Raw genomic sequence first — 24,857 nt, 5'->3', positions numbered from 1 at the left:
TCCTTTAAAAGGCCCTTTTGCTCTTCTGACTGTTTCTGACTTTTTCATTACAGGAATAAGTTGCATTTAAAATGTATTCAAATTGATTTTTTTTTAAATTTGTTCTATTTCACAAAATTGCTGTTTTTAATATTATTTTTTCTCAAATAAATGCAGCCTTGGTGAGCATATAGAGACTTCAAAACAACAAAAACTCCAGACCCACAAATGTTTGAACAGTAGTGTATATTTTTTACTTATATTTTAATTTATCTGTTATTATTGTAGTTTAATATTAGTTAAATGTAGTTAAGTGTTATATTGTTATAAATATGTATTTATAAATGTATAACTCATTTATTAATGCATTTAATAATGTCTGATTGTTGCTTCATTTAGTAATAAGCTTTTAATATTTGCAAATAATATGTGAAAATAAATCTGAATATGTGAATAATCCTCAGGAAGTGCAGTCACTATCCTTACCCCTTGAAGAGTTTGCGTGTCAAGGGCTAGCCTTTTGAATGACGCCAAATGCCATCAGTATTTCCTCCGTGCGATCTGATTGGCTGTTCTTGACTGACAGGCCGTTTGTCAGTGGCTTCCTGTGCGGCAGCTCTGATGTGCAGTGTCACCAGGCGGATGCTCCTGCTCTGCCGGCCTCACTGTAATTACTTTGCATGCTTGACTGACTCTCTCCATTAACGCCAGAACACACTCGGCGCCCACTGAATTATTCCATCGATCCTTTTTTGTTTTTGACTTCTCTTTTTTAAATTTCCCTTCTGTTTCAAGCTGAACTGTCAGAATCATAGCGGAATAAAGCCATTATTTTAAATGGGATTATTTGCAAGCCCATTATCTACAGGGTGTGAGGGAATCATTTTCATGGTAACAGTGTTTACAGTTTAGTTTGACCTTCCTTTGAAAAATGAGATGGTTATTTTTTTTAAAGATTTGTGCCATTTGTGTTTTTATTTTTATTTTAGTACTTTGAACATGTGAGACTCAGTATGTCGCCTAGAGAGTGAAGATGCGTTTAAATCTCTTGGCCAATTTACTTTTTTTTTAAATTTACCTTTTTTTCTTAATTTCTTGCCTAATTAAATATTACGAAATTAATGAATGAATAAATTTAGTATAAATAAGCCGATTATAGTAAAAGTAAGCACTGTAAAATTAATTATTACTATTAATTGAAACTAACTTCAAAGTCTGTTTACCTAATGTATAGTTAACATCAATTTAAAAGTTAGGTCTGTAAAGTCGATTCATTTCAAAGAGTGTGTGTGTGTAAAGAGGAAAAAAATATGTACACACATGCCACATACACACGCACACACACACACACACACACACACACACACACACACACACACACACACACACACACACACACACGTCCGTTTTTGTGAAATGTGGGGACACTCCATAGGCACAATGTTATTTTTATACTGTAGAACCCGTATTTTCTATCCCCTTAGACTGCCCCTAAACCTACTCATCACAGGAATCATTCTGCATTTTTACTTTCTAAAAAACATTTTGAAAAGTGGGACAATGGCCAATGTCCTCATATTTCACTCTCTCCTTTTAATACCGATGTCATACCCATGTAATTATACACATTTGTGTCCTCATATTTCACACACACACACACACACACACACACACACACACACACACACACACACACACACACACACACACACACATACACACACACAGAGACAGAGTAAGTCAATTCATTAAATTAATATATAAATATAGATAAACAAACAAAAGTTGATACAATATCATGATAAAATATTTTTGCGATTTTGGATTGTGATTTGATTCAGTCCAGACCTGTTTGTTTGTCAGTGACTGTCTTCTCGGTATCGCCTTGATTGCATCCCACCCAAGCGGCAACCTCCTGCAATCTCTCTTGAAGCCAATTCGGAAGTAATGTAAACTGCAATTCCTTAACTGGCCGCTAGAGGCAGGCTGCAGAAGGGAGAAGAATCTCATTGAGCCCCCTGTTAAAATTCTCAACTTTACAGCAGAAAAAAACATGTTTACAGCCTGGTACAAAATGTTGTTTTTTGCCTATAAGGCTAATTTTGATCTTCATGACAACTGTGAGCGGGGTGAATTTTTTATATAATGTAAACTCATTCGTTTACATTATATAAAGCTCTGCATAAAGTTCTGCATAATTAAGGGCGTGGTTACGAGTAGATAGCCATTTATCTGCCGTCTATAGTCATTGCGTCACCTCAGCTCCGCGCACATCCCGCCTTTGTGCCCATTTTCTGCTATCCGGGAGTGACACGCGATGACTCGCTCACAAGATGGCAACGCCCAGCTCGTCTTTACTTTAAGCTTCAGAACGGCTTATCGGAATCCTATGGGTGACGTCACGGACACTACGTCCATATTTTTTTACAGTCTATGATCCCACCTAAATTCAGGGGGGTCAGAGCCCCATTATGACATCATCAGCCCACTGACCAGCTCTCTCTATAGAAACACTTCACAATTCTTAGACCGTAATAGCAGGGTTAGGATGAAATAACCTACGCATTGTTTCATGACTCCTCCTGTGTCGTCATCTCCACTTTCGCTCCCTGCGTACTCGGATGCTATGAAAAATGAAAATTCGGACACAGCCACTGGTTCTAAACAACATCTTGTAATCCTACATATCGTCCTGGCCAGTCGCATCCCTGAGCTTCATTTGTCCATGCGCTGATGTGTGCTGGCAGCGCAGGGTCTAGCTGCATTGCTGTACTGATTTGTGTTTGAAGATGTACATAGACGGGCTGATTGTGACCTTGTAACACTGTCACTCCTCACCGAGATGGTAGTGTGGCCTGCAGGCCAATCATTTCCATCTACCCTGCTGCTCTTTTCTCTGGCGTTTCATTTCATTTCACCATCTCTCCTCTGTCGCTCCCTCGCTGTGGCTCTGCTTTTTGTGCTCTCCTGGGAAACGAAGTAGCCCATATTAGCAGCCAACAGTGTATTCACACACGTGCAGCGACACACATTACCCACATTTCTGCTTCATGTAGGTCACGGGATGGATGAATCTCATAATACTTTAAAAGCTCTGAAATGTTTCTTTATACTGTGTGTTATTAATTGTGAATTACCCCACTTCATTGATCAGTGTGTTTGGGAATTTTGAGCGTTTTTATTTTCCTTGCAACATTTCCTTCTTGTCATTGCTTGCCTAATACAATATTCCCATGAGACATGAACTTGAGCTTTGAATGAATTTTCCAGGCTGAATTTAAAATTTCAAAAACATTTTTTCATTTGGGAGTTGAGGGGGATTAATAAGCTGTCCAGTATGAGCTCGTTCATACAAAAGCCTACACTTTATTTGCCGTCCTCTCTTTGTCTTCTGAGTGCTTTAGATTGTTTGCAGCTCAGGAGTCAAACACGGATTAGAGCAGAACTTAATTTGATAAATACATTTGTCCTGCGCTGATCTAAGTGGAGAGATATGGATATGAACGCATCAGCTCAAACACACTCCTTTAGTTGTCCAGTAGATTTAACAGAAATATGCTAAAGCAAAATGGCCACTTCTCCAAATGTAGATCTGCTGGGTAAACTTTATTTAATCTTGTATAGGAAAAGCTTGTGAAGTAACCATTTGGCTGAATGATAAACATTATCATTCTTCTCAGTTTTTTTCAGCGCTGACTTGGATTACAACATTTAAACTAACCATCTGCAAGTCTATCAAAGTGTCTACACACCGCAAACTGTCTGAACTTAATTTAGCTCAGAGCAAACTGTGCCAGCTGGCCAGCAGGGCAGCGTTCCATGAGCTCTGTTTATCAGCCTAGATGAGCGAAAGAGGAGCAATCAGCAGTTCTTATCCTCCGGTGGACTGCACTGCTTACTGTAATTGTTGCTAGGCTACTGTATGGGGAGCTGCTTGCATTTTAATGGCCCTCAATGGGCTTTGTAATTGAATTGGTATGCAGAAGAGAGACAGACCCACTGATTATAAGCTGATTGCACACTGAGAGAAAAAACATTGTGTTCAATTATTTGCCATGGCTTTATTTCTTGGCACTCGTGGCTGATGCTCGAATCCCAGGAGGGGCTGTTTGAGTGTGACAGAAAAAAAAATGATTGTATTCCCAGTGTTCATTAAAACTTGTCCAATGAACGTCAATGGACTTTTCAGCTTGTTTAACTTTAATGATTCTAGAGCAATACTTAAACTAGAAATTAGTGTTTTTTATGCTAAAGTCTTTTTTTTTTTTTAAATACTGACTCACCATATTAAATTATGTTCAGCAGCTGCTGCTAAAGTGTTTACTGCCTTAGTGTTTATTGAAGTGTTTGTTTTGATTTTCTGTGCTAATCTGTGTTTTTGCCTCTGATTTCTAGATATATATATATATATATATATATATATATATATATATATATATATATATATATATATATATATATATATATATATATATATATATATATATATATATATATATATATATATATATATATATATATATTATATATATATATATATATATATATATATATATATATAAATAATCTCAATCTCCTAAAGGATTTTCAGGATTTTTCACCTGTTCAATTTCTCATTAAAGCTACACTGTGCTGGCCTAGAAATCTAGACGCACCCTAGCGGCAGCAAATCTAATCTGCCCGCGAGTGTCATCTAGCAACTCTCAATACCCTTCTGAGCTGTAAACGCCAAACTCTTGTCGGGCCAATCACATCGTGTATAGAGTCGGTGGGCGGGGCCATAATGACGACGGCCGAGTTGCGTTTGCGTGCTTCTAGTAAACACAGAAACTGGCGAACGGCGGTCTTTCGAATCAGCTTTGACCGCGACTCTGGAAGACTTGGAGTTAAGCTTTTCTCTGAGAAAAGAGCAAAGAACGGCACAAGTCCTTCCTAAAAAGGGAAGATGTGTTCGGAGTTTTGCTGACCGGATACGGTGAATGTTTAATCTGTCAACAAGCTCTGCTTCCCCTTCGTTGCTCTGGTTGGTGTAGCGCTATCCTATCGCGTGCAGAGGAAGTTTGAAAGACAACCGTTTATCCCGCCCCTCGGATTGAGCCCTGTCAATAGTGAGTTTCCAAACCAAACATCTTGATGTGGGTCTGGCTTGTCAGGCTAACACTGTGTAACTTTTTAGTTTTTTTTTTTTTTTTAGCTAAAAACACATTTAATTCTTTTAAAAATATATGTGCTCATTAATGTATATTTACTTCTTTCAAGGTATAAAGTATCCTCGTAAGTTTATATGCCATTGAAAATACATACAGGTGAGGGTTCAAATGCCTGTCGCCATGTTGTCCCTCCATCTTGAAAGTACATTAGCCAAAGAGGGACATACCCATAAATTCAAGTTTCGCCTTTCGTGTTTTAACACTCGATGGCACCTTGTCGAATGTGAAGAGGGGGATTGCCATGTTAATCTTGGACTAAATCGGCCACCGTAGGAGTTAAACGAAATCAGAATTGAGAGGAACAGAAACTATTATTCCCTGGATGGTCATATACCTTTTCACCGCTACATGGGGAAAAATATCACACAGTGCAGCTTTAATGCAATTATCTAATCAACCAATCACATGACAGTTGCTTCAATGCATTTAGGGGTGTGGTCCTGGTCAAGACAATCTCCTGAACTCCAAACTAAATGTCAGAATGGGAAAGAAAGGGGATTTAAGCTATTTTTAGCGTGGTATGGTTGTTGGTGCCAGACGGGCCGGTCTGAGTATTTCACAATCTGCTCAGTTACTGGGATTTTCAATTGGGCCAATTGGGCACCGTTTAAATGCCCCAGCCTACCTGAGCATTGTTTCTGACCATGTCCATCCCTTTATGACCACTATGTACTCATCCTCTGATGGCTACTTTCAGCAGGATAATGCACCATGTCACAAAGCTTGAGTCATTTCAAATTGGTTTCTTGAACATAACAATGAGTTGACTCTACTAAAATGGCCCCACAGTCACCAGATCTCAACCTAATGGAGCATCTTTGGGATGTGGTGGAACGGGAGCTTCGTACCCTGGATGTGCATCCCACAAATCTCCATCAACTGCAAGATGCTATCCTATCAATATGGGCCAACATTTCTAAAGAATGCTTTCAGCACCTTGTTGAATCAATGCCACGTAGAATTAAGAGGTGTTAGGTCAAGAGGTGTATCAATTTTTGGTCAAGATCTTGTATTAATAAGTCAAGCACTGTGTAAAGTCTCCTCCAGCACAAAACATAATAACATAACATAACATCACTGTAATAATGATCCAATCAGAGACTCTTAAGCATTTGCCTATATATGAACAGTTTTTTTTCTTCCCTAAATAATGCCCTATATAAAATGCCAATTTATGACATTTTTGTTTACCCAGCTAGTCTCCACTTTCAAAGTGTCCAAACGGAATTTTAAGTCTGAATTTAAATCTAGTAGTAATATGTGACAGTGTGCACAGAAACCACAGAAACTCTGGTGTTTTCACCTCTCATTTGCATGACGTTGATCACTTCTCAACTTTTTGACTCGCTTACTGCTTGCTCTTCTCCACCATCGATCCCTCAAATCCCTTGCCGCTCAACTCCCATATAGAGAATGAATAAGAATATCCCACTCAGCTTTGTCTCCTCAGTGTATGGTAAACCAAAAGTCTTTGAATGTGGTGTAACATTCCTCTCGCCGGTGTGTTGCTCAGAATGTTTTGGCTGGCTTTCTTTGTCCCTTACGTGGCATTCTAGTACCTTGTGGAGTGTTTTGCTTATCAGCTGTTGTGATGTGACAGATTGGAGCAGGCTGGTGCGCGTGCTTTCCCCCCAGCTCAGCGCTGCTGCAAACACTGAATAAGCTTGGTGTTTAAATGCTCAGTTTTAGCGAAATATGGGCACGCAGCTCTATTTTCCAATTGTGATTCTGTTCTTTGTATCTGTAAAATGTATTTTAGTCTGTGCTTGCCTGAGAGGTCAAAAGTTTGCACTGATGCTATTTGGCGGTGGCGGCAATTCAAGGCCAGTCGAAAGAGCGCTCAAAGAGTCAATTTAGTCTTATCAGGAACGCTCACCTTGCACTACGCCTCTGCAGCCATGCGGAGAAGCCACTAGCGAATTGGTTTCAGTGGGAATGGAGTTAAGAGAGACGCACGCTTCTCTCCTGCATCTCAAACAGTTGGGCTATCTCATTAAACCCAGTTGTTTCCCTGACACTACGGGCGATCCCTGTCATCTCACCCCTGGAGCCCTTTGTCTGTAGTCCTCTCGCTAACTCAAACATGTATTGCTGCCGAATAAGACGGTGAGACTCCGTCGAACAACAACATTCATCTCCAGATGCCTTCGCGTGCGCTGTAGGCAAATTACAATTGGCTGTCAGCAAAACTGCAGAAACGAACTGGAAATCTGACATGTTATGGCAGCCTCATAACGGCATATTCAGTATCTGGTCTCTGTTGCTAATTAGTGAATACTGGGAGATTGAATGTTTAATTAGTGACTTTGTCTGTATTATCTCGATGTATGTATTTTTCAGCATTTTTAGCTTTTTTTTTTTAATTTACAATTTCAAAGTTTTACATTTTATTATTTTGAATGAATAGTTTTATAATATATAATTTTCACTAGCCCAGTGCTTTTTTTGTGGTTAAATAGATTTTTCCTATTTATTTAAATCTTCTTTTATTGCATGTCTTTTTAATTTACAAATGTATATTTATATAGTTCATATTTTTATATAAATATAGATAAGTATTTATTTTATAATCTTAATATGTTATCTTTACAAAGATATTAGCAAAAATAAAAAGAGTTCATAAACACTTTCACTGCAAAATAATGTCCAAAACATGACATTTGTTGTAATACATTTCAACCAGTATTTTCCACGGCTATCACACTCATTTATACAATTTAGACCCAACATCATTTATGCTAATAATGATACCTAGCTAACAAGGAGCATTCAAAACAAGTACAGGAGGACAGAGGGGAAAATATAAGTCATGCATCAACTAGAGCCTGGAAAAACACCCACAAACGTTGTTAAGGAAGCTATTTGTGTACTCGGTAAGTGTATGAAGGTAATGTTAAAGCTCTGCCTTTCTCCAGTAATATTCACACTGATGCAGATGATGAAACATTTTATTTTTGTGCTGATGTCAGGACATCAGAGCCTTTTTAAAATGACTTTGGTGGCGCCATGATTCAGTGGCCGTAATGCCATGGTCCGTTGATACCGTGTTTCAGAGATCTAAATAATCACCACGTTCCTATATTCCATGTTTTTTCTCTTGGCTTTTGAAGTTTGTGGCTTTTCATTTCATGAGTGGGATCGGAGGAAGCAGACCAATGTGTTATGGAGCGTCACGGAACGAGTGCTATTCATCATCATCTCCCCTTTTATTCCCGCTCTGTTTACTCTGGCAGAGAGCGAGCGATTCTATTATTATTCTTATTTGTAACCTAGTGTTGAGCGACGCCATTAGGAGTCAGAGCGCAACAAATGTACTCGAGTATACAGCGTTTATAAGATATACGTTTTTAAATCCAGTAATCCTCATTCATGAGGGCTGTTACTGCAGATCTAGGTCACAAAGACCAATGGCTGAATGGAATTGCGATTTTATGAAAGCACTCACTTCATGAAGCTTGCATATAATGCAATGCAGTGCAGAGTCTATGAGGTGAGAATATTACGTATTAGTGGGATGAAACCAGTTCTGTCAAGGTCAAGAGTCTGTAGTATCTTTGTTTAGTTGTAGATGGCGTGTTCTTGAGGTTTTAGATTGAAATCAATGGCTGAACACCCGCTGATGGTAAAATAACTCCCCATGTTCAATTTGGAAGAAAAGAGGATTGGATTTTTCTTTTGAATGACAGCTGAATCTATTCACTGAAGCCTTGAAAAGTGTGTGTGTGTGTGTGTGTGTGTGTGTGTGTGTGTGTGTGTGTGTGTGTGTGTGTGTGTGTGTGTGTGTGTGTGTGTGTGTGTGTGTGTGTGTGTGTGTGTGTGTGTGTGTGTGTGTGTAAAGCAACAGTTATTATGCTATGGTAAGGGAGATGTGCATGAGTTGAATTTTTGTCCATTAATGGGTCCCCTAAGGTGGTCTTGTCATTTGCCTGACAATCTCTCTTTTGGAGTTATAACAAATAGTCAAGGACATTCGTCTTGTTGCATCGAATCCTGCATTTCAGGCTAAGTATTTCTACAGAGGCTATTCTGATTTCCTTTCCTACTGACATTTAACTGTCAATATATCTTCATGTTTGGTACCTCTGTTTACTTCCCCTAGTGCTTTACTGTCTCTCTCCCTTTATCCATTTGTCTGGTGTCTGAAGGAAGGTGGGGTAAGGACATAAGGCAACATGAGGCCAGACATTTTGTTTTTAGCAGGAAGCAGGCCCGTAACTAATATAGACATTAAGGACGACCATGTGAACGACACACACTGGTGTTGCAAACATTTTGGCAATTGTCAAAGCTCTGACCCAGGCGTATGCACGCAAACTGGTGAAATGAGAGATGTGGACACCATCGGCAGATGGAAGAAACGCATGAAAGGGTGTGAAACTGTAGACCATTGTGTAAAAGAAATGGCAATACTGCCTCTCATAAATAACAAAGACTTCACAAAGTTGTACAATTAACAGCATACAAACACCCGTTTGATCGATCTGCAGTGTAAAACAAACAAATTACAACAGAAATGCAAATGAACACATATTTGCAAAAAGAAAAGTGAACTATGTTCTGCAATAATATTAGCATTGGCATTAATTGTCCACTGGGGAAAGTTTTCATAGTAAAAAATTCTTCATCAGCTACTGAATCATGGTATTCATGCAAATGCCTTTAGTTTGTTTTATTTTTGATAAAATAACGTATGGCGTATGTTCAGAAAGAAAATTAGAAATTGTCATCAAGAGCGGTCAGCTCCAGTGTCCCCTTTCCCCCGCCCGTGGCAGACACACTGGCGATGGAGCGCTAGATGCTTTTTTGCCTCAACTTTGATGTCCGACCATTTCTTTCTTTTTTTTTGGGCCGCGGTCTGAGGTTGTGAGGCTTAGCATTTACGGCATGATTTTTTGGCATTAGTAATGCCCACACTTTGCCCTCCAAAACAACAAACATTTTTCTCCTCTCTTCCACCTCGACAACGATAACTTCAACTTCACATTGAGTGAAGTTACGTTTTTTTTTTTTTTTCCCATGTTTTCCATGATTTCGCAATCGATAAATATTAACTTGTGGGCATTTCACAGACTATTTATCCTCTATTTCTATTTTCTTCTTCCCTTTTTCTGGTTTTTGCTACTCTGAGCAGTTAACAAATCTTGGTATTTAGGGTATTTTATGCGTTTCTTTGCCTCTTCTTGACGGATCGCTTCCTGTTCTCCTGAGTTGTAAGTCGCTTTGGATAAAAGCGTCTGCTAAATGCATAAATGTAAATTTATGGGAAACCATGGGCATGACATAAGGCCGCAAAAGCTGCGTTACATTTAGAGTTGATTGTGATTTAGTAAGGTAAAACTGTAGTTTTATAAATCCTAATATTTCACGTCATATGTTTCACCCGTACGCCACTTCTGACGCAAATCCTAAGGAAAGTTTTAAAAAGGTCCTTCCTGGTCCTTTTGAACTATTGTACTTGGTGTTAATGTTATCATGTAATCATATAAAAATATCTAGTCAGTGCTTTCATTCTTACAGACTAAACATACCTTAAAGTCCTTAAGGTCAAAACAAAAGCATTTATCAGTGCCTTTTAATAGACAGAAATTGCATAATGATGGTATGAGGTGTGCATGACTGTCCAGCTATTTTTTTAAAAACTGAATTATTTTCAGATCAAGTGATTTAAAACTAACTTGCTTAAGAGAGTTATATTACTTTGACAGTTGAGAGTTTTCAACTGATGTTTTGGTGTAACCTACATTGTTAATGTCAACAAAGCAGCAGTAATTAATTGCCAATTATAGAACAATAGTTTCTTTGTGAAACGTTTTCTCCGGGTGTGTTTGTTTGGATTAACACAATTTTGGAATTGAGGTCAGCTTTTCTTAGAACTATCTTACATAATCATTAAAGATGTTGTTCACAAAAACAACTTTTTTTGACTTTTGCCTGTATTCCAGCATAACTCTCTTCTCTAAGGACATCATTTGTGTTCTTGGATTGAAATCATTGCTCGTTTCTTATGTCAAGAGTTTATTTGATGCTATAAATATTTGATTTTATAAATCTATTCATTCATTATTTAAGTGTTGATTGTTTGTTTGTTTCACAGGCATGAAGTCGTCATAATAATATTCCAAGTTTTGATGCTTTTGCTAAGCGCAACCTCTTTGTTTCTCTTCAGGGCCGACATGTCAAAACGGGTCAACTGGCTGCTATCAAGTGCATGGATGTCACAGGGGTGAGTTTATGTTCACTCTACTTTCCGTCTTGACTTCTTCTTATACTCTGAAGCTGTTGAGGTCTTTCACAGATGAGATGTCTCAACCTCTTGAGTCCTCAGCTCAGATCTGCAGGTTTATTTTAGGCTTAGTTTGTCTTTTTTAATTATTATATTCATATCTTCTCTGTTTAGTTTTCTCCTCATTAGTTCTCTGGATGATAAAGTAGACATCTTCCTAATAACCTTTTAGCAGATTTCCTTTATAATAGATTAGAAAAGATGAGGCTGGTGGAGTTTCTTGAAATGGCAGTACTGCATTTCATTGAGTGCAAGCATATGAATTGGGAATAATATTTTTAATCAGTCGCAGTATTTCAGTCACGTCTGCTCTTTTTAATGGCAGATTTTTCCCATTTCTCTTTTTTATTTTTAATCTAAAGTCAAATTAGCATTTAATAAGCTGTTGTAGAGTTTGATATACCGTAGCAAATACAATTCACAAGCTGTTCTGATTTAACTGGCCAACGTTGATTATATTTGTAATGGCCTGGGGATTGCCACCTTTTATTTCAGGGTGAATAACACTTGATTAGCAGGTTATGTGGATCCTTGTTTGGTAGGATGAACAGTCTTCACTATGTACATTACGATGTACTGTGGTTGGTACAAAACCTATTCTGCTGCCTTCGTAGACATCATTTTGAGTATTATAAGAGAGTTTGTGAAAGGCCTGTGATGCTCAAAAATGCTCCCTGGGTCGGCAGGACAATACGTTTTGAGACGCGTTTTATAATTCACCGGATTCACTGGAATTAGCAAAGAATATAAACATAGATTTTTAGGCTTTTAAAAGCCAGTCATTACTAGTTCTTTAAAATATTAATATTTTTCTTGTTATATGATAATTCTATTTTTTGTCTGCATATATTTATAATATATATATATATATATTTACTAACCCTCAAGTTGTTCCAAACCAGTATGAATTTCTTCTTCAGAACACAAAGGAAGATATTTTTTATAACAGTTTGGTTGTCCCCATTTACTTCCACAGTGTTTTTTTTTTCCTTCTAAAATGGAAGTCAATGAGGTCCATCAACTGTTAATCATAATCAATCATATTTTGTGTTCAGCAGAAGAAAGTCAGTCATACAGGTTTGGAACATCTTGAGGGTGAGTAACTGATGACACATTTGTGAACTATCCCTGGATGAGAGCATTACATGATGGTACATGTACATTAAATGCAAAAATAGAGGAAATAAACATGAACAATTAAATATTATCTATTATCGACAATAACAGTAAACTAATTCTCCAATATCAGGAAATAAATATGGTATAGATATCATGCATCCCTAATAATTCTTTGGTTTGAAATCAAATTTTTGTTGGGCCAAATAAAATCTCCTATAAAATTATTTTTTAAATCCTCACAAATGCCTAGAAAAGTCCTGGAAATTCATTGGACGAGTGGGAAACCTGTCATCATCAGGATGGGTTGTTCCTGCAAATTACTGTTTGACCTGTAGTGAATGTGAGGGTAGATGAAGAGAGTTGTCATTAGCTCAAATTGCTGTTCATCAGTAGCCTCCAGCATGTTCTTAGAAGGAGATCATTGAGTTGGGGTCCCGAGTGGCTCCCAGAGGGACACTCCAGTCAAGATGTAATTCTTGGGGCCAAGAGCTAATCCTGTGCTCTCTCTCCCCTCCTTCCTTCCTCTCTGCTTCACGTAAAAGCACCTGCATCTGTAAGTGGGCCATCAGACCTTATTATAGGTCACTAGCGTGATCCCACAGGCCTCAAGCTTTACTTTAGCGAGTGGAGAATGTGAGCTTTCCCATGATTCCCTGCTGCATGTGTCTTGACAGGACGAGGAGGAGGAGATCAAAGCTGAGATCAACATGCTGAAGAAATACTCTCACCACAGGAACATCGCCACCTACTATGGTGCCTTCATTAAAAAGAACCCTCCCGGCGTGGACGACCAGCTGTGGGTGAGTACCGTGCCCCACTGTGCCAGTGGAAATGGAGAGAGTGTGTCCATCTGTGCTTCACACACACTGCCCTGTGTATATGTGGTCTTTTATGGGCCCATGGGGAAGTGTGTGATAAATGGGCCTCGAATGAACATTGATGAACGGGAATCAAAGCACCGTTGTCTCGCCTACAGACCTGTTGTCACGGAGAGTTAATGGTGCTCTGTGCTGCGAATAATTAAGGACTTTGTAAAGGTTTTTTAATAACTGAATGTCTCTTAATTTGCATTATAGTTGAGGCCACTTGATAGTAATGGTTGACCAATGCAAGTTGATGACTTACTAAAAAAAATATATATATATATATATATATATATATATATATATATATATATATATATATATATATATATATATATATATATATATATATATATATATATATATATATATATATATATATATATATATATGTGTGTATATGTATATATATGTACATATACATATACATACATACATACATACATATGCATATACATATATACATATACATATACATATACATATATATAATATTTTAAATGTTTTAATTAAATAATTTATTCTTACATTTAGTTTTATTTATTACAACTTTTTAACTTAAAAAAAAAAAAAAAAAAAAAAAATATATATATATATATATATATATATATAATAAATGTTTTAATTAATTTATTTATTCTTATATTTAGTTTTATTTATTACAACTTTTTAACTTAAAAAATATATATACATATATATAATATAATATAATATAATATAATATAATATAATATAATATAATATAATATAATATAATATAATATAATATAATATAATATTTGGATTGGATTGGATTTTTCTCTAGGCTGAAGGGCCTTCAATTGAAATTGGTCAAGAACTACAGTTAAATAATTCAATTAAAGGTTGTGTTTTTATTTCCATCAAAAGGTGCATCAATTTTTGGTCAAGTCTGTAAAGTCTACTCCAGCACATCCCAAAGACTTTCAATAAAGGACAATTCATGTGTGAAAATGATTCTACATGCTCCATTCCAACCATTCTTTCACAGTTTGAGCCTGATGCATCTTGACATTGTCATCCTGGAATATGTCCATGAAGTGACTTTCTACATGGCTGTTTTAAAGGGATAGTTCACTTTAAAATGAAAATTCTGTCATCCTTTACTCACCCTCAAGTTGTTTCAAACCTGTATGAATTTCTTTCTTCAGCTGAACACAAGGGAAGATATTTTGAAGAAAGTCAGTATCCAAACAGTTAACTGGAGCCATTGACTGCCATAGTATTTTTTCCCCCCTACTATGGCAGTCAATGGCTCCAGTTAACTGTTTGGATACTGACTTTCTTCAAAATATCTTCCCTTGTGTTCAGCTGAAGAAAGAAATTCATACAGGTTTGAAACAACTTGAGGGTGAGTAAAGGATGACAGAATTTTCATTTTAAAGTGAACTATCCCTTTAAGAAATGAAAAGCTACACACTACATCAACATAATAATTACCCAATCATAGACTCTTAACGTATTTATTTAATACGTTCTCTGTCTGCTGTCTAGACTTATCTCCCACTCTACTTTTCCTGTCCATATTTTTCCTCCCTACCAACTTATTTTCCCTCTCCGACCACTTCCCTCCTGTTCCTCAGCTGAAAGACAAGGTGGGTCTGATAGTGGCAGGGTAATTTGTGTTGTTTATCTGCGGCTGCAGGGACACACAGGGGTGCGCAGGTGAAACGCTCCACCGATAAAGATAGACATCGCAGGAAATGAAGAGCATTTGTGACGCATCTCAGCGTCGAGTGGCAGCTCTTGAATGGGCAGACCTTTCAGATGAAGGGTGACATTCCCACTGCCGTAAGACTTGAGGGCCACAGCCCTCTTCAGTATTCCCTCTGACCTGCCAATCAAAATCCGATTTTGAAAGAAGCTCTTGGCATGACCAAGTGTCTGAAACCCGCATTCAGTTTTGGTCCTGCTCATCAGATAGTTGGCATGCATGTTTCCAAGGGAGTCCATACACTCTGTCACTCTGAGCTTCAGCGCTGCTCTTGCAAAATCACTTTCTATTTTACGATTGCTCGCACTGACTTGGTAACAGCAGTTAGTGCTGTGAACTATGAATCAAGTTTGATGCCTATAAATTACTCCTTCAGTTTTGTCCAAGTGCACAAAGATTAGTTTGCAGCACATTGCACATTCTATTCAGAGTGAGGAAGAGGACATAAAGGCAATGAAAGCCTGCCCTTTTGTAAAAGACCAGCTTACACAAGCATGTAATTTCCACATGGCTTTAGGCTGAATTTTGCTGGTTAGTGCTGGACGGACTGTGTGTGTGTGTGTGTGTGTGTGTGTGTGAGTGAACCTTTTACGGTCTATGGTATGAACAAATGAAAAACCATTTTTAACAACAGGTGTTTCATTTCTCTTCATATCTTAATGCACAAGCACCGCCTATGTTGGTTAAGATAGTTATGTTTTTATTGTATCTAGAACCATGTCGCTGTGAAAATGCCTACACATCACACAGTCCTACTGTATGTACACTTCTCTGTCTAGTAGGACAGGCATTGTTGCTGAATCACAGGCCACAACTCAGTGTGATAGTCTGTGAAAATGAGTCTGTGTCTTAAAATAGAGAAGTACCATCACGAAAACACAGCCTCATCAGCAGTGCTCAATGATCTCATTCTACCTCATTTCTGGCTTCCCAGACAGAAAAATAGCAAGTTTCTTATGATTCATAAAGTGTTAAAGAGGTCAAGCAGCACATGATGTTTCCTTTATTTGTGTTGATGTGGTTTTGTATGTCGTAAGTGGATTATGATTTGTTTAGAACTCAAGATTACTGAGCTTATCTATTCAACTGTTCATACGCAATGGATTTATCCTTGGTTGAACTTTACAATCTTAAATGCATATTGCATGGCCTTGGAAGCAAATGTTTAGTTTCAGAGAACTGAATAATGTAAAGTGTTTCCTTATTTAACTGGAGGCTGTTTCCAGAGGCAGCCAGCTTGAGTGGCCATTGTGTGATTGAGCACACATCTCTAACATGGAGGATTTGAACCTGAGGGCTGTGCTCAAGGGCTCGTGACTAGACAGGACACTCTCCGCTGAAGTGCGATTTGGAGGAGCTAGAAGCACAAGTCACTTCAAATTACAGCAGAATAAGGCTAAATCGGAGGGTCTGAGGATCCAGCTAAGCTGTCTAGCTTCATTTTGCAGCAATTTCCATAACACCAAATGAATGTAATACACCAGCTGTGGATGAGTAACAAACAGAAAGCCAGCATACTAGTATTATAGAGGAAATTACTTTTGAAATATTGCTGCTGTTGCAGTAACTAGTGATTTTGTAGACTTGTACCATTGCTTGATTAGTTAATAGTTGTACCAATTGCTTAACTGTATTTTAAATACTTTTTTAAAATAATTTGCTTGTAGCGTAGCTAGTTTCATGATAGATTGAATAGTTTTTTTGGTCCCGGGAAGATCATTTTTTTATGTTTAAACAATTAACACCCAGGTCCGCAATGGTCCAACCTATTTAATGTGTTGTATTCTTCATTTTTACTTGCATGAAACTAAATATAGCTTTTGTTATGGCTTCTAAATTCCATTTAGTTATGTGTTTAAATATGTGTGGTTCACAATGTTTTTTGAAAAAAGCAACCAAAAAAAATCACAGATTCCTCTACTTTGTGAACAGTGGATTGTTGTTGTTTGTCAGTTGCCCTTTTCACGAGAACAAATCCTGTTTTTCTCTGTAAGAATTCACTGCCTCCACCTGGGAAAACAAACAGGCAAAGATTAATGGCCAGTGATTAACTAACGTGCGCCTCCTGTAATATGGGCTTATTTGTATTACAGCAATATCAACTTTTGCATCTGAGGAATTACCCGGCCCCTTGGTACAAATAATTATAACGGCTGAAAAGAAGAGATGAACTTTTACTTCAATTTCATTTCCAAGAATGTTTCAGAAACACAAATTGGATGTGACAAGTCACTTGGGTTAAAGTTTGAAGTATTATTTTGGTGTTCTGTTTGTTCTCATCATCATTCTGTTTTAAAACAGAATCACCAGACTTTCTAAGGAGCCTCAAGCTATACTGTAAACTCAATTTTTAATTATGTCCCCATTTCAACAGTCATTTTCATCTTTCGTACAATTTCCAAGCAGAAGCGTTACTAATCTTGCTTTTATAAGTCGATTCTTACTTCCAAATATAAATAAAATCATTTAAATTTTAGCACACGTCACTTATGTGTGTATCTACTACCCGCTGTTTTTTGTTTGTTGTTGTTGTTTGTGCAGTCAGATAAGCCATGCACTTCTAGATTTAAGTGTGATTCACATCAGATATTAAAGTGAAAGTCCCGGGTGATCTCCTGTGCTCTCCAGCAAGTTTAGTTCTTGCAGCTAAATTAGGTCCAATAAAACCTGAGTGATGCAGCCGGTAAAACTCTGCACATCCTGGGTCTGAGAGACACGGGCCCTTAGGAGAGTAGGGGATCAGATATTCAGCGCATGACGATGGTGACAGGCCTTTCCTCCTGTCTGCTACATTTATCCCAGCATCCACATGCATATTAATGGACAGCTAACTCACGCTCTCTCAGCCTGCGGTTGAGCAGTGCTCAAAGATTTATGCCCTCCATTTGAATGTCCCTACTTGGGTGTTTGTGTTGAATGCTGAAATATTTATCATGTTATTTTAATGATCTGAGGGACTTACCTCTCTAAATAAATATATATTATATATCTCAAAATCCACCATTGTTCGATGGGGTGTAATGAAAAAGTAACGGGCTGATTAAAGCAGGCGATCCCTATTGTGCGGTTTGTTTGGGTTTTGTTTGTGATGGTTTGCAGTTTAGGGGGGTTGTTCTAATATATTTTTGATAAGCAAATGGCAGACGGGCAATATAAGATTAAATGGAGCAACTGCACAGAGATATCAGGCTAAGAGACATTGAAATTGTTTCAGGACCCCTTTAAGTCATTTAAACACTTTTTCTTTTTTTCTTTTTTTTAAAATATATATTTCATATTAAAACGGAACATATTCAAGTTGAAGAGTAATATTAGGGCGAGTGATGTTGTCATTCTAAAGAGCGTTTGATTGGTCAGAATTAGTAGTTCTGGATGTGGGACCAATATTTTTTCTCAGTTTACTAGAAGAGAAAGACACTGTACATATTAATTGTTTGTTTGTGCTAAAAGTAAACGTAGAAGTACACTAGCAAATAAACTCTTTTCAGGATAAAATCCTAATACGCTTTATAGATCTTTACTGGAAAGTGTTTAAACAATGTTTTTCATGCTTGTTGAATGAAACATAAACCATTTTTGCGTGTGCACCTGTGGAACAGTCCTTAAAAGGCTTCTCAAAAAATGGTTCAAGTCATTTAGTACGTTAGAGACCTTTCTACTCACTCTGAAAAACGCCAGGAGAACGATGACTTGTGTTAACAGGCCACAGTCCTCCACAGGAGGCATGATGACTGCAGATGTTAACGGAGCGATACGCTGCAATGTCCATAATGTAAGACATCTAAGACAGGGGTACAGGGAAGGACATCTGATGGACCTGGCAGTACCAAACCACGTGTAACTAAATGTCCTCTCTGATGTGATCGAGAACTTGAGAACTCGAGTGGAGTAACTTCTTACAGCAAAAATGGTCTCATCCATTAAAGGAGAACTCCAGTGAAAAATGAACCTAGGGGTAATTAACACATGGCTACTGAGTAGATCGTTCTTTTGATGCGGACCCTCTGCTCTGTTCAGAGATACATTCCGCTTCTGTTCGTCAGATGTCTATGAAATCTGTTCATTTAATGTCTCAGTTGTTCAATCTGTTTGTGTTCATACAAATATGTATACACAATAAGGAATATGCTGGGGAAAAAAGCAGTTTAAAGTGAGAAGATATTTATTTTTTGCTGAGTATACCTCACCTCAAAGCTATCAGAAATGGACTAAAAGCCAAAAATCTCTCATTTCAATTTAATGCTCTTTAAGGGACTGAGTGAAAAATTAAACACAAAAAGGTTTTGATTTGCAGGAAGTGACTTGTTGTCTCTTCTACAGCTGGTGATGGAGTTCTGTGGTGCGGGCTCAGTGACCGATCTGATCAAGAACACCAAGGGCAACTCGCTGAGGGAAGACTGGACCGCCTACATTAGCAGAGAGATCCTCAGGGTAAGGCCTCAAGTCACTGTGCTTTATTCAGTCTTCCCTGCTGGAAAAATCAGCTTAAGGCAATCAAACCAGCAACTGGAACATGTTTGCTGATTTAGGTGGTTTACCAGTACAAACCAACTTGGCTAATGTAGTTTACCAGGTCAGCTGTATGATATTCCACCTGGCCCACATAAACCAGCTAATGACCAAAGATTGCCTCAAAAAACAGCCCCAAAAAGGGTTAATGGAGAGTTATCTTGCCAAACAAAGTAGAGGAATAATCCAAACATATATCCTGAAAAATATTAAATAAAATAATGGTTACTCACCAAAAAAGTAACCATTTCATCTGCTGTGTTCATGTGTGCTGTGTTTCAGCTCTCTAATCAAATACACAACCATTCAAAAGCTTGGGGTCTTTTGAAAGGCATTGTATATGGTATAAGACATAAAGCATGAATCTTTTTATGTTACATATAAGAAGAAAAAAACCATGATGCTGTTCTGAAGCTACTTGAGGATTTTTAAACAATAGTAAAAATGTTCTGTCAAATTTTATTGTAAGGCATTCTTAATGTATGAATGTTATTGCATTAGACACAATATCAAACCAAGTGATATTTATTTTAAAGAAAGGCAAAAGAACATGAACGGTCAAGAGAAAAAAAACATTTCTCACACACCAAATGCTCGTTAGGTTTTAAATGTAAAAACCTATTTCTAGTTATGAATTAATGGTACTCATTCACAACCTAATTTATGAATGAATAATTCTGCCATTCTACTATTCCGCCATCTCTCCTATTTCACGTTTGTCTCTCTGCCAGGGGCTCACTCATCTCCACCATCACAAAGTCATCCACAGAGACATCAAAGGACAGAACGTGCTGCTAACGGAGAACGCAGAGGTCAAACTAGGTAAGAGTGCAACCCTGAGGCTCAGATAACTTTGCATAGCATTTACAGTCCTGCATGTGACTGCTCAGAGGAGGTTTCAAAGCAAAGGAATGCGAGAGAAGCATGGCCCGGCAATGCTAATGCGCTGTTGTCCTTTAGCGGCGCCCCCTTTAAACTCATTGAGGAAATTATCATTGACTGAGACAAAGTAGGGTGGATCAGAGGTAAATCAATTTAGCCAGTGTGGGGTAAAGAATTGATCATTCTTCAGTTGACAGCGCTACTCTAGCAGATTTCCCAAACATGCTCAAGGCTGAATTCTAAAAGTTTGGCTTGTGAGGCATTTTGTTTTTCTGTCTCTCTCTGCCCTGAGTACATTTGTTTTTTCTCATTACCATCTTAAACTTTTTCTCGCTTATTATCTTCATTTGCAATGTGAAGAGAGGCCAATTACCTGAAAGCGCTGGCATTCACATGCCCCTGCATCTGTTGGTTCAATTTAGCATATCTTGGTAAACTAGCTTCTTAGGTAATTCAGTACTTTACAGGAAGTTCTCTATCTTGACAGCCTGTTTGACACTACTCAGAGCTGCAGCAGCTGTAGCACACAGTTCTGTGGCGGGACAAAATGCCGTTTGGGGGGGTAAAATTAGTTATTTTGGCACGGTTGCCTGCTAAAATTCGCATTCCTGGCTCTATATATCACATAATTGAGGTCACGTCAACCCACGGACATGGAAAACAACCCATGGGAAAACCGCACATTTAGCAACACAGTGGATTTGAGTTCTGTTGACATCTGACAACTAACGTTGTGTCGCTGGTTCGGTTTAAACACGCCCCATAATTACAGCACAATGGAGCAGTTTCAGACTCATATTCTTACTAGAATTGAGTATGACCACGTCAGGCTAGTGTTGAGATGCATGAAGACCGATTTCTGTTGGTCAACACTTTTTTTTGTTGACAACCTGCTAAACTTTTGTTTATTCCTGATTTTGTGGATTCCCTTTGAAATCACTGGATTTCACATGTGAATACTGGCCAAACAACAGATAATGTGACTGCACAAAATAGAAGCCTGCAGTGACTGACAAAATATCCTGGTTTTTAACACCTGGTTAGAACACTGATCAGACTGGTTTCCCTGTGTCTGTTTTATTTGAACCCCAGTGGACTTCGGTGTGAGTGCACAGCTGGACCGCACCGTGAGCCGCAGGAACACTTTCATCGGTACCCCTTATTGGATGGCACCAGAGGTCATTGCTTGTGATGAGAATCCTGATGCCACATATGACTATAAGGTGAGCTTTCCTCTCTCAGACGTGGATAATCTGTATCATGTGACATACTACTTGGTTTTGAAGTGATAGTCCAGTCTCGCATAATGAGAACACATTCACACACACAAATCCGTTTTGGACATGGCCATGCTACTGCTGCTGATGGAGATGCTCCTCTATAACAGCAAAACAGTCCGCAGTGATTTAGCCGGTAGGAGATTATTGATCACGGGTCCTCAATTTACTCAATACACATGTGAGCATATGCAATCAAAATCAAATAAACTCGCCTTGGAAACAATTTAGTCACCATTATCCACGAATCACTAGGGCTAATACACTGATCCATGCCACGGCTGGCAGGGTTGATAATGTCACAGTAACAGGATAAGAAAATGTTCCTCCCCTTCCCTGTCCAGAGAAATATTGGCCTGTTTCCTTCTAGCATTAGGCTTTAGTCCTTTTCAATGCATGTTTAAAAATTCATCCCTGGTTTAGCTCAAAGCTCAGACAAATGTAAAGTAAAAAAATTTTTTTTATTGCACTGTGAAATGCCATCTGTGTGCAGTGGTTTTACTCACTGCTCTATTGCATTTATATTGTCGTATCAAATTGCCGACATGTCAGAGTCTTGATGCTCAGCACCACTGATAAAAATGTGTGCTATGTTGGGTTAGGTTTTCTTCTGTTTGAAATCCTCTGTGAAAGGACTTCAGAAAAATTTACATTTTAATAATTAGATGAGCTTTTTATTCTATTTTATTTTAGATTAAATGTCTTTCATTTTCATATGCATGTCATTGTAGACAAATATTAGTAACAGGGTTAGAAAAGTGCTAAAGATAGAAAAGGTCCAAATTGTTACTACTTAAAAGGTTAGTTCACCCAAAAATGAAATTGATGTCATTAATGACTCACTCTAATGTCGTTCCTCACCCGTAAGACCTCCGTTCATCTTCAGAACACAGTTTAAGATATTTTATATTTAGTCAGACAGCTTATCTAAGTGTAGGCACACTATACTGTCCATATCCAGTAAGGGAATAAAACATCATCAGAGTAGTCCATATGTCACATCAGTTGGTTAGTTAGAATCTCTTGAAGCATTGAAAATACATTTTGGTCCAAAAATAACGAAAACTACGACTTTATTCAGCATTGTCTTCTCTTCCGCGGTTGTTTTCAAACCTCAAATAAAGATTCAAACGGTCATGAATCAGCTTATTGATTCATGATTCGGATCGCCAATGTCACGTGATTTCAGCAGTTTTCAAATGCGGAAGAGAAGACAATGCTGAATAAAGTCAAAGTTTTTGTTGTTTTTATGATGTATGTCAATGGGGTGTATTTCTATGAGAGTAAAAAACACAGACATATGAATCCACATTAAACCCTGCAGCTCGTGGCGACACATTGATGTATTAAGACACGAAACGATCAGTTTGTGTGAGCAACTGAACAGTATTTGTTATTTTTTTACCTCATAGCAGACGAGTCTCATCCAGTATTCCCAATGTCATTTCTTCTGCCAGAGAAGGTTAAAACAATGGTACGATCATAGATATATATATAATATTAATATGATCGCACCGAAAGGGGTGGTTTTGACCACCTCCGGTGGAAGTAATGGCGTTGGGAATATTAGATGAGATTCGTCTGCTGTAAACATAAAATACAAAACGATAGTTTTCTGCAAGAAACCGAACAGTATTTAAGACATCACTGTATCATCACAAGCCGCAGGGTTTAATATGGATTCCTATGTCTATGTGATTTTGGCTCTCATAGAAATACACCCCATTGACATGCATTATACGAGCGAAAAATCTTAAAATCTGTTAAAAATCTTAATTTGTGCTCTACTGAAGAAACAAACACACCTACATCTGATGCCCTGGGGGTAAGCAGATAAACATGACATTTTCGTTTTTTGGGTGAACTATCCTTTTAATAGTTGTTAGTAGGGGTGTGACGAAATCTTGTGCCACGAGATCTCGCAAGACTAAATTCTAACGCGATTTCGTCATATTCTCATGACCTGGTCATGAAGAAGTGTGAGGGTGAACTTTATATCACGGCTTTACTCTAGTTTTTCTTTTTATAAAAATAAAAACAATTTCATTCAGGTGAATAATTATAATAGTCGCTTGAACTCGCTTCAATTCCATCAGCTCATCTAGAATGAGTTGTTCGAGGCTTATGCAGCAGTGATCACGCGACGAGAAGAAGAGCTGTGTTGCGGGTTCGAATTCAGTGTGTGTTATGAGTGTGTGTGTGTGTTACATGTTAGTGGACATGACCATGGTGGAGGATTTGTTGCGCAACAGAAGCGCCAGTCTTATAAACTGCATGCTCAGCACCACCGCTCCCTACTTACAGAGTATATGCGCGATCGCGAAAGTGAAAGTACAGGGGAACGCGCATTCAAACGCAAGTTGCTGCTGTTTGAAAGGGGCTCCCTGAGGCATTAAAATGTTTCCAAATATTACAGCTAGTTGTAACCATCTCTTATCTCTATCTGTGCTTTAAGAAAAAATCTCTATTTGCACTTTGAATACTGAGAACTTTGATTATGGGTATTGTTTGCACCTTATATCTATGATCAATTAGTAGGAAGGAGTTCAGTTAGGAGGTCAAAAGAAGCGTATGTGCAGTTCTAAGGTCTGAAGAGACAATCATACAGGAAAGAATACAGTAGCCTACTGTTGTCTTTTACTGTATATGATCATTCATATTAAGAAAGTAAAAATCAAATGACATGCATTATAAGATGATTTGTTAAAACATTTGAAATGCACCTGCAAACAATTTTTAATTTCAAGTCATGTATTTCATCATTGTGGATTTCTTAAAAATATGTAAAAATCGCGTCTCGTTCTCGTGAACCCGATCTGGTGTCTTGTCTTGTGAGATGTGTCTCCTCACACACCTAGTTGTTAGTGATCCGATTTGTTCTGTATTCACTCAAAGGCAAGTGTGGAATGTGGAGTTAAGTGGGGTCCGCGGGTTATGAGATGACCCGCTTATCACTAGTTCAGGGCTATCATGGTTGTCATGTCAACAAATGCACGCGCGCAT

The 24,857-nt window shown here is 38.0% G+C and overlaps 1 protein-coding gene across 10 annotated transcripts in view; it reads left to right on the top strand.

The window, feature by feature from the left end:
* The window catches only part of tnika (TRAF2 and NCK interacting kinase a), a 102,727-nt gene that overhangs the window by 42,084 nt on the left and 35,786 nt on the right, over nt 1-24,857 (top strand). For all 10 annotated transcript variants that reach the window (XM_067453730.1, XM_067453734.1, XM_067453733.1 and 7 more), the window contains exons 3-7: nt 11,356-11,412; nt 13,266-13,391; nt 19,507-19,617; nt 20,427-20,517; nt 21,670-21,800. In XM_067453730.1, coding sequence (XP_067309831.1) covers nt 11,356-11,412; nt 13,266-13,391; nt 19,507-19,617; nt 20,427-20,517; nt 21,670-21,800 — 516 coding nt within the window. The remainder of the gene's footprint in view (nt 1-11,355; nt 11,413-13,265; nt 13,392-19,506; nt 19,618-20,426; nt 20,518-21,669; nt 21,801-24,857) is intronic.

This window comes from Pseudorasbora parva, chromosome 9, assembly GCF_024679245.1.
Source record: "Pseudorasbora parva isolate DD20220531a chromosome 9, ASM2467924v1, whole genome shotgun sequence".
In the NCBI taxonomy this organism is placed as follows: domain Eukaryota; kingdom Metazoa; phylum Chordata; class Actinopteri; order Cypriniformes; family Gobionidae; genus Pseudorasbora; species Pseudorasbora parva.
Note: the sequence above shows the minus strand (reverse complement) of the source record. Positions and strands in the feature narration are given on the sequence as shown.